This window comes from Microtus oregoni, unplaced genomic scaffold (assembly GCF_018167655.1).
Source record: "Microtus oregoni isolate MIOR12 unplaced genomic scaffold, Mior012 000000F_ref0000247, whole genome shotgun sequence".
NCBI lineage: Eukaryota > Metazoa > Chordata > Mammalia > Rodentia > Cricetidae > Microtus > Microtus oregoni.
Window position 1 is genome coordinate 92,116,051 of NW_024543059.1, and position 10,781 is coordinate 92,126,831.

The 10,781-nt window shown below is 46.7% G+C and overlaps 1 protein-coding gene across 1 annotated transcript in view; it reads right to left on the bottom strand.

The window, feature by feature from the left end:
- Aknad1 (AKNA domain containing 1) overlaps positions 1-8,285 on the bottom strand; it is a 34,236-nt gene extending 25,951 nt beyond the window's left edge. The window contains exons 1-4 of the mRNA XM_041659012.1: positions 7,290-8,285; positions 3,662-3,701; positions 3,372-3,517; positions 3,034-3,096 (exon numbers count right to left, since the gene is read on the bottom strand). Coding sequence (XP_041514946.1) covers positions 3,034-3,096; positions 3,372-3,517; positions 3,662-3,701; positions 7,290-8,285 — 1,245 coding nt within the window. The remainder of the gene's footprint in view (positions 1-3,033; positions 3,097-3,371; positions 3,518-3,661; positions 3,702-7,289) is intronic.
- Between the last annotated feature and the right edge of the window lie 2,496 nt (positions 8,286-10,781).

Genomic DNA, 10,781 nt, shown 5'->3' on the forward strand with positions numbered 1-10,781 from the left:
CACAACCTACGTCATCTGTGGAATGGGTATCGTGTGTACATCATGGAGAGTTGGAAACCCGTGAAGTCAAACTACCTTAAGTCGGTTCCATCTGAGCACACTCCATAGACTGTAGCTGCTGGTGGTGCTCATTCCCATCCAGATAGAAATGACTGGGCATGGGGGCGCGCACCAGGGCTTTGGAGGCAGAAGCAGATGGATCTCTGTGAGTTCGAGGCCACCTTGGTTTGTACAGCAAGTTTCAAGCCAGCCCAAACTATATGAGACCCTGTCTTATAAAAAAAAAATACTGAAAATGAATAAACATGACTTTGAAAACTATTGACTATTGAGTGTACAGATGGCTGACCTGGTGGTTGTTTTTCCTTCTTCCTATAGCCACTGTCTGTCTTTCTCTGCAGGAGGCTGGCCCTGGCCCACTGCCTTATCAGGACCCTGGCTTCTATTGGTTTTAGCCAAAGGAAGACAGCAGCAGGAGAAGGGAGTTGGCTAAAGGTAAGATGGGAGCCCCAATTTCTCTGATTCTCCAATTGTTGCGCCATCACAGACAGATTGGCTGTCTTCTACCAAAAGCCACAGAATATCTCAGCTACTCCTACAACTGCCGCTGTTCCCTTCGGCCCCAGGGCATGCATTTCCTCTGGTCATGTCAGGCCTGGGGGTGAAGTAGCTCCTGGTATCCTTCGTGGGCTTCCCTTAGCCTTGCCCAGGCTGTTGTAAAGCAAGGCCTTTATAAGCGCTCCTCAGTTACCACATTCGAGTCAACCCTCTGGTCCCTGCCAGGAAGTGACTGATACTGTGAGTCTCACAGGCGTCCCTGGGAGGTGGAAGGGATGGGACAGGTCTGACCAAGGTGAGGAATGAGGAGAGGCTAACAGCTGTGAGGGAGAGTATCAGCGTGGGGTAAGATAGAGTTCACAGTGCATATCAATGTCCAGAAGACGGACAGCCACTGACAGCCACAGGCAAAAAGCGAGGGCTAGCCATTAGACTATGAGAGGAAGCCAGCAGTGTAAGCCGTGAGAGGGGGAGAGGTGGTGAAAATAAACAGGATACAAAGGGAAGAGATGGCAGGCGTAGTGGTGCATACCCGTGAGTCTTCGTATATGGGAGTCAGAGACAGCAGAATCATCTCAAGTTCAAGGAGTGCCCGGTTTACACAGTGAGTTCTAGGTGAATTGGGGCTATATAATAAGGCTCGATCTAAAAGATCAAAAGGATTTTGGTATTTAAATCATATTTCAGAAGTCGGCATGGTTTATCTCATTTAATTTGCTAACAGCGCTGAGATTAAGGACATGGTACAATATGTCTAAAACCATACACTTAAAATCCAAATGCCTTGCACTATGTCCTACTAAGAAGGGTGGTCACTTGGAACTCTGTCCTCGGCCCTTTCCACTTAGTACCCCATGACTCTTCATTGGCTGGGGGCATCTCACCCACACCGTAACTTCAACTATCCACCAAAGTTTCTATTCTGACCCAAATACCACTGAGGGTCAGATCTATTGCTCTGCCTTTGTGCAGCTGGATCTCCTCACTTGAGAGTCCTTAAGGGGACCGCAAACCTCCTAAGTTATACTCGATTCCTGACCTGCTTGCCACACCCTTTCTGAATCGGATCCTCTACTTTGATTTCTGACTTCGGTTGTGTAAACCAGGACTCGGTAACTATCCGTATTTCTTCTTTTTCTTGATTTTTTTCTCTTTAAATTTGCCACCCACTCTTCATCCTCATTGCCAGCCTTGGTTCAGACCCTTATAAGTTGCCCAGTATTGGCTTCCTAACCAGCCCCTACCTACAGTCTCACCCCCATGGTGCCTGCTATGCCCTGACTTCAATGCCTTCCCCATCACTCCACCATCAAAGTCAGGACGCAATCCACGCTCCTTTCATGGCACGGTCCTCGTCTGTCCCGCTAGTCTTCGCGTGCACTCTGAGCTCACACCAGTTGCGTGTGGCATTCCATTTGCCATTTCTTTTTGATTTGGAAGATTCTCGTCCCCTGTTCTGCCAAGCTCACTTTGTTCCTCTTGTAATCCCCAAAGGAGCAGTCCCTTTGAGGACCACCGAGTGTCTCCCCTCGATGGCAAAGGACAAACTTCTGCTAGGCTGCAATACAATGCTGTCACAGCACTCAAACTGCATTTCATGATCTCTCCACCAATCTGTCCCTGGTAGAATAAAAGACACTAACAAAGGAGGTGTTTCTCCAACTCCCTAGTGCTTGGGACATTAAAAAAAAGTGCTTGATAAGTGTTTTCTGAACAACAGAGCAGTTAATGACGGTGATGAGTGAATGAATGAATGAATGAATGGGATCAATTATTAATATGTTGAGTAACAACCACGGATCCCTTCCTAGGTTTGGCCCTAGTGTGTGGTTTCTGCAGAAGTTTGTCCTGAAGCTTGCTCAAGCCTCCACTAGGTCCGCTGGCTGTTCCTGGTGCTCTCCCGGTGGCCTAAACTCCATCTCCCACATCTTGGGCTCCTGTGCTCTGCCCCCTCGCTACACCTCCATTCCCTACCACAGCAAAGCTGCTACGGCGACCCCACAAATTAGTCGTTTGATGGGCTGTGATGACCGGCAAGGGCATGGAAACATGTCGAAGGCTCCGATCTGAAAGTCCTGCTTTGAGTTCCACGTCCAAGTGTTTTCAGAGTCTTACAGGTCGCTTTGCCAGATACCAGCTACTTTTACAATGAGAATTTACTAAGGCCCGACCATGATGGGCAGGTTCCCCCTTTATAGTGAGGTTCATAGTCTCCTCTGGAACATTCCATGGCCTCAGGTTTATCACGAGGTCACTGGTGAGAGAAGTATAGCTTCCTTAGGAAGAAAAGAAGGATAAATACACAGAGAAATAGAATTCTAGGCCATGTAGCTCCAGAAGCTAAGATGGTTAATTTTCCTTCTCCCTTCCTCCTCCTTCCGCTGTACAGACGATGTGGTACTATAGAATCCTCTGCATGTACCCACCGCAATTCCCAAATATAGATGAAAAAAAAATCTGGATAAAGTTCATTACCAGTCTTACGTCTTGCAAATGACAGAAAGAGTCCTGTTTTACTCTTTTGGAAAATTCTTGTACCTGCAGTTAAAAAAAAATGCAATATTTCATTCACGGCATGGCCTCTTCTGTTTGATGTTCATTGTTTCTATTGCTATGAACAAACTCTGAAGGTGTTTGGGGCTGGCGAGATGTCTCAGTGAGCACAGGTAATTTCAGCTAAACCTGACAACCTGAGTTTGTTCCCCGGAACCCACAGAGTGGACGGGGAGAATCAGTTCCTGCAAGTTGTGCTCTGACCTACACGTGTGTGCACGAGCATGCGTAAGTGCACACGCGCATTCTGAACAAGTTACCTTGGTCTTCAGTAGGTCAGTCTGTTCTTTCAGTTTCTGGCACATCTGTTTTCCTTGGGAGATCTTTTGAAATATGTAAGAATTTGGGGGAGGCTCTTTCTGAGTGGTCGGTGTCAGCTTCCAGTGACGTTTCTCAGATTCCGCTCCTACGCAGAAAAGGCTAAGTTTGGCTACCGTTCATGTCAGCTTTCCACAGCTTTACCAAGTATTACCAAAAGGAGTCTGTAACAGTGAGCACCATATTTTTAAGGTTTAAAAATGCTTCTTGAAATAATAGTTCAAGACACTACCTGTGAGGGCTTCTTGGCGGATGTGGGTGGCAGGCTCCATCTGCAAAATTAAAGAGGAAGAAGGCATTGGCTGTGGGGATAACCAGCGACATGGCTGTTCAGAATGCCTTGCATCCTGGTCATTGAGGGGGCAGCACAGTGCTATGGTCCCAGCTGTGATCACCATGTGGAGGCTGAATTTCACTGTGACTGGGAGACACGGGCAATTGCTCGTATGCCTCAGGCATCTTGGTGGTAGAGTGGGGGCTGCTATCCGGATTAATGGGGGACACACATTCAGTTGACATTCATGTGTTTGACTCTAGCATGTAAAATACTCCAACACTTCCCTTAGACGTAGGCTCCACAGGGGCAAGGACCCCTGTCTGTCTTGTCACAGGTCTGCGGCTGATGCTCTTGTTAACCCCAAGCCTGGCAGCCAGACTCTAGGAATCATACAACACGCACTGAATGCTAAACACGCCAAGATGGTGGTGGTTCCTACTGCTGCAGGCGGACTGTACAGGGGTTTAAACTCTTGATTAATTCGCCTTTGGGATCTTGAGGAACATATACATCCTGGAAAGATAAATGACTGTTCAAAACTGACTCTGACCATTACGGATATATCCAGTAAAGAAAACTGCTAGCCCCAGTTCTCCAACTGAAGCTGTTAGGACTGATTGGGGGGAAAATCAGCCCAGTCAAGCTCACTGACATTCAAGCATTGCTGAGGAGAGATGAGTGGACAACCATTCTGATCCCACAAACCGCAGGCCACTAAGAGCTGGCCATGCATGAACACACTCTTGTATAAAGACAGAACCCCAAGGCTTCCCAATATCACAGGAATGTTGGTTTCTCTAAGACAGGAAACAGCTCAGTCAGGCCAGATGGGCTGCTGGCTCCAGGTGTGTGTGTGTGTGCTCGTGTGCGTGCATGCGGGTGTGTGTGTGCACGTGCATGTGTGTGTACATGTGTGTGTGCACGTGCATGTGTGTGTACATGTGTGTGTGCATGTGTGTGTACATGTGAGTGTGTGCACGTGCATGTGCGTGTGTGTGTGTGTTTTTTTGTGTGTGTGTGTGTATGTAGTGCTGGGCAGGAATGGGGATTTGCACAAATCTTCAGGGTGTTCAGCTGAACTTGAAGAGTGTTACAGATAAGAGATGTGGGGTGTAACAGAGACCGATGGTGTGTCTCTATTCAGAATGCCCTTCATACAAGGCTTAAAAGGAAGATGATCCAGGAAGGAAGAATTAAAATTTTTCCTGTCAATTTTTTTAAAAGATGAATTTACCTATTAACTTTAAATAATCAGTGAGATCCTGAACCTCATCAGGACGGGAAATTAGGTGGAAATGAGAAGACAGGATAAGGAAAAGGAAAAATAGTATACAGATTAGCTATTAACCAAATTTATACTAAACAGGCATTAATAAAATATTTGAATTATAGAATTAAAGATCTTAGCTTTATTTCATTTGACTTTAATAACTGAGGGAATAATGGCCATAGAACACGAGGCCAGGCCTCGCTGGGAGGGAGCAATGGAAACCTGAAGATAAAGTCCTTCAGAATTTGTAGATCTACCAGAAGAAACGGACCTCTCCCGGCTATTATGATCCAAAGAAGCTGAGATGAACTGAGAACAGAATTCCTATCCAACCCTGCCATGCCTTCCTGGTACGAATTCACCTCAAAACTCCCAGCCAATGTCTCACAGAATACTTGCCTATCGATGCTTATTGCTACTCTGTTCGCAATGGCTGGGTCGCGGAACTAGCATCCAGCAATGGGAATGAATGAAGAAAACACGCCTCACATAGAAGATGGACTTTCAGCCATAAAGAAGATAAGTTACGTCATCTGCAGGAAGATGGGTGTAGCCAGAGATAATATCAAGCAAGCTCAGTCTTCAAAGGACACATATCGCCTGTTTCCTCTCATTTGTGGGCTCTAGATTTTATACAAATACAGAAGATCATACAAGTACAGATGACAGAAAGGAGAAGTGGAGTGGTCTGGGGGGGGGCAATGGGAAGAAAGAGTAGAGAGAAAGAGAAGTCATTGGGGGTGGGGGTGGGAAAGCTCATAATGTATTCTGTATCTGCATGACTGCGTCCTTGTGTTCCCCAGTTTCCTGCAGTGACCCCTGTGAACAGTGATGAAGCGGCAGCGAGTGAGAGCCGTGGGTAGATCTGAGGAGTAACATGGCCTGAGGGAGACTTGAGGGAAGCTGTGCAAATGGATATTTTCTTTGGTAAATCAGGTTAGGACATTCTAAGATGTGTGGTGGTTCACTCCTGTAATCCCAATATTGGGTGGTTGAGACAGGAAGATCAGAGGTTCAATGCCAGCCAGGGCTACACGAGACACTTTTTAAAAAACAAACAACAAACAAACAAAACGGAGAAGTTCCCTGTGAAAAAGGAATTTGGAGAACTTGGGGCCTGAGAAGAGCCAGGTCGTGGTCACATCTCTCAGGGAAGGGCTGAGTTTAGAAGTCTAAATAAGGTCTGGAGAGATGGCGCAGTGGTTAGAGCACTGGCTGCTCTTCCAGAGGACCCAGGTTCAATTCCCAGCACCCACATTATGTCTCGCAGCCATCTGCAACTCTAGTTCAGAGGATCCAGTGCACTCTGCAGGCACTAGGCACGCAAGTGGTGCACATGCGTGCATGCAGCCAACACCTATACACACGCAATAATAAGATTTAACATTAAAAAGGGAACATACTGGGGAATATAGGGGAGGAACTAAGAAATGAAATTAGGGTGGATGTACACAACTTTCAAACAATGAAATTGTTTTCGAATTTTAGATGAAGTTAAGAAAGATATTGGAGGCTGGGCATGGTGGCACGTACCTTTAATCCCAGCACTGTAGAGGCAAAGGCAAGAGGATATCTGTAAGTTCAGAGCCAACTTGGTCTACATTTTGATTTCCAGAACAGCCAGGACCATAGAGGGTCTCTGCCTCAAGAAAACCAAAAACCAAAACAAACAAACAAAAAACCTTGACAACAAATACTCATAATAGCAACAAAGGAAAAAAGGAAGAAAGATGATATTGGGAAGGCTTTGAGGAATTTGAATTTTATCTTCCTCTATATTTTTTTGAATCCAGCTTCTGATTCTTTCCATGAGGTCACCACTGAGCTTCTGAGAGGTCTGCTCCTTTGTCCCAGATAACTCAGAGGCCTAATGAAACCTCAGAACTGCAATTAAGCTCTATGTACAAGTCCACCATGGGATGGCCACGCTGCGATGACCACTCTGGGATGGATGACCACCCTGGGATGACCACCTGGAGATGACCACTTGGGATGACCACCCTGGGATGACCACCTGGAGATAACCACCTGGAGATGACCTCCTTGGGATGACCACCCTGGGGTGACCACCTGGAGATGACCACCCTGGGATGACTACCCTGGGATGACCACCCTGGGATGACCACCTGGAGATGACCACCTGGGATGACTACCCTGGGATGACCACCTGGAGATGGCCACCCTGGGATGACCACCTGGGTTGACCACCCTGGGATGACCACCCTGGGGTGACCACCCTGGGATGACCACCTGGGATGACCACCTTGGGATGACTACCCTGGATCAGTTTTGATAGGGACCATTCTCATTTACCTGGGTTCGTTGCAAAGGTTCAGTAAATTTCCTTTTTTGTTCTGGTTGCTGTTTTCCAAAACAATTTGGTTCAGACATGGTTCCTAAATTATCTTGCACAATTGTTGATTTATTTCTCAACCTAAGAGAAAAGCTGGCCTGGTTAGCTATTGTAAGTGGTTTATTAGTTACCGTATCCCTAGAGATTTTCGCTTTGGGAGAAACTTTAGAAAAATCTGGAAGCTGGTAATGCACTTGACCTTGGCTGTGTTTGAACCAGCCACCTGAACTTGCTTTTTCAGTCAGCTGTCTCTGGGGAGTCTGCACTTGGCAGTTTTTATGTTTATCACCTGGACCTTTAGGTCTGCTTAGAAAGCTTGGATCTTGGTGGTTGCTCTGTCCAGCAGCTACCAGCTTTCCTAAGGGAGAGGTTCTTCCTCTCGCTGTGTTTGGAGAGCGACTGGGCTTATTGCTATTTTCCACACCACTTTTGGGACTGGGTCGATCAGCGAATGCTGGGGTATGTTCTTTGGGGCAATAAGTCTTTGCATAACGTGAAATGACATCTGTCAGAATAGCTGCATCATCGAGGCTGTCGGCATTTGAGGTCTCTGGGAGAGTGTCACAGCCAGTGCCTTGTCCCCTTAAGAACTGCTCCGTGGAGAGATGATGGAGTAAAACATCCGAAGTGCGTGACTTTGAGTCATTGCCTTCATTAGCTGGAACACAAGACGCCAAGGCGCACTGCTTATCTTTATTGTGCCTGTTGGTGACAGCATTTTCAGCGACCTTATCCCAAGTCACAGCCACAGCTGTGTTCCCGTACACCTCCCAGCATGTGGCCTTTTCCTCGGGGCCTTTTTCAGACAGAACAACTTCTTCTGAGACAGCAAGGGTGCCATTTGTTGAGGGCAGGTCGTGAGCACTGCACACCTTCATCTGAGAGAAGTCCCCATCGTAAGGCAAGTCCTCCTGTTCTCTATAGGTTGTGTCTTCCGAAAAGTCAGCTTCGTCCATGATGAAGTGGGCTGATGTCTGTGGTCCTCTGCTGCCTGGCCGTGGTGTTACTAGTGGTCACAGTATGTCGCCTGGGTTTCACTGAATGTCTGCCCTGTGGGTTCTATGCTGTCAGAAGAGAAAACAGCTTCATTAGCAAATACATCAGACTAATATAAGGAGCTATGCCGATCCTGGTTCTATGGAAGAGTAGACACAGATGTTTTCCATTTAGAAAAGTCGCAAACCTGACAGCAGAAATCTCAGCCAAAGGATAACTCATCCTGAACACCACTGGGAAAAAGAGTCACGGGAGGGTTATAATTTTAATCCACTCCATCTGAGGAGGTGTGGGCCACACCTAACCACCACATCTTCATCACTCTCTCCTGGGAGGTACCACTTGGTGTTTGTTCCCATCACTCCTCAGCCTTGCCGTGAAGATCATATGTGGATTTGGTCCCTCAGAATGGGAGCTGGAAATGCAAATGAAGGTCGTTTTAAGGATGCTGCGCATTTGTCTGCGCGTCCCTGATGTCTTCGAATCGTGGGATGCGAGAAGCTGGCTCAGCTCAGGCACACCACTCAAGTTCTCCGTTCTGATGCTCTTTGTGAAGTGGTGTTGTATTTTCTAATTGGCACACATGTTGTAAATATCTGGGGCACAAAATGTGATGTTTTGATATATGTATAGGAAGTAGTAGCATTAAAAAAGGTACAGGGTTTCTTTGTTTAACTCTGACTGACCTGGGACTCACGATGCTAACCAAGTTGGCCTCAGATTCAGGTCAGCCTGCCTCTGCCTCCCAAGTGGCAGAATTAAAGGCAAGCACCATCACCCTGAGCCTAAGAGTAACTTATTCATCACCTTGAACATGTGTTATTTTCATAGTGAAATTTAAAAAAATCCTTTCTTTTAGCTATTTTGAAATATTTTTAAAGGTTTATTTTACGTATTTGAGTACTCTATCTGCATGTACACCTTTATTCCAGAAGAGGGCATCAGACCCCCATTAGAGATGGTTGTGAGCCTCCACGGGGTTGCTGGGAATTGAACTCAGGACCTCTGGAAGAGCAGTCAGTGTGCTTAACCACCAAGCCATCTCACCAGCCCTATTTTGAAATATTTATCATTGTTAAGTATCTTATTTAACAATGTATCAGGACCTATTCTTTCCAGACTAACTTTGTGGCCACTGACCAGGTCCTCCCTATCCCTGCTACAGCTCTGCTAACCATTGCTTCCCTTTCTGCTTCTATAGGATCTTTATGCATGCATGCGTGTGTGTGTGTCTGTGTGCTCACTGACTGAATGAGTATCTGTTTGTGTGTGGTATGCTTGCACAAATGCGTATGTGAGGGGAGACCAGTGGCCAACATCAGCTGTCTTCCTTAACCACTCTCGATCTTGCTTTTTGAGACAGGGTCTCTCATTGAACCTGGCGCTTACAGTTTGGCTAGACAGACTGACCAACAAGCCCCGAGGATCCTCCCATCCTATCTATCTCTGCTTCCTCAGTACTGGCAGTCCAGCCAGACCGCCATGTGCTTGGCTTCTTACATGGGTGTTGGGGTTCAAATTCAAGTTCTCATGCAATGCAGCAAGTACTTTCCAGACTGAGCCATCTCCCAGCTTAGCGTCTCTGGATTCTGCATATGAATGAGATCAAGTACTTGTCTTTCGTGCCTGGCTTACTTCACCTCACATATGAGTCAGTGTTCTTTCCCCTGGGCTGTCTTCCAACGGGTTCCCCTTGTTGTGTCTTAGCAGAGCATAGAACAGTGGTTCTCCAGCTGTGGGCCACGTCCGCTTTGGGAGTCGCGTATCAGCTCTCCTGCATATCAGATATTTACATTAACATTCATAACAGTAGTAAAATTAGTTATGAAATAGCAATGAAAATCATTTTGCTGTAGGTTAAGGTCACCACAACATGAGGAGCTGTATTAAAGGGACTTAGCATTAGGAAGGTCAGGAACTGCTGACTTAGAAGGATTGACAGAAAGATGCCCAGGGGAGGTCTTTGAACACCTGGAAGACAGGTTCTCCTAGGACCCAGGCAGGAGGCTTGCCAGTGGCGCTTAACAAGGCCCTAGCAGCTGCCACAACCCAGAGGGTAGGGTAATGGAGGCCAAGGGTCTCAGGGACATTTCTGGGAAAAGGTCAGGGCACAGTTGGCTGCCACTGGGGACAAATCCTTTTTGCTAAAGAAAACCTATGACAACCAGTTAGAAGACAGCACCTCTTGCTTGGTGAACAACACCTTAGAAGTAGTAAAACCACCTCAGCTTTTAGGGGGCTCTTGCTCCCCAAGAGAACCAGTCATGTCCTGAGCTCAGCATAACTGCAGGGTGACCATAACCACTGGCTGGCCCCTCCCATCTGATGATGGGGTTAGGTGAACAGATTTTTGATGAGGTCCTTCCTCATCCAGATTTTTATGTCCAAGAACTTATGGTTTATTAGTTAACCTCAAAGGCTGAAATAATATGTTTGACAAAGAAAACCATCAAACT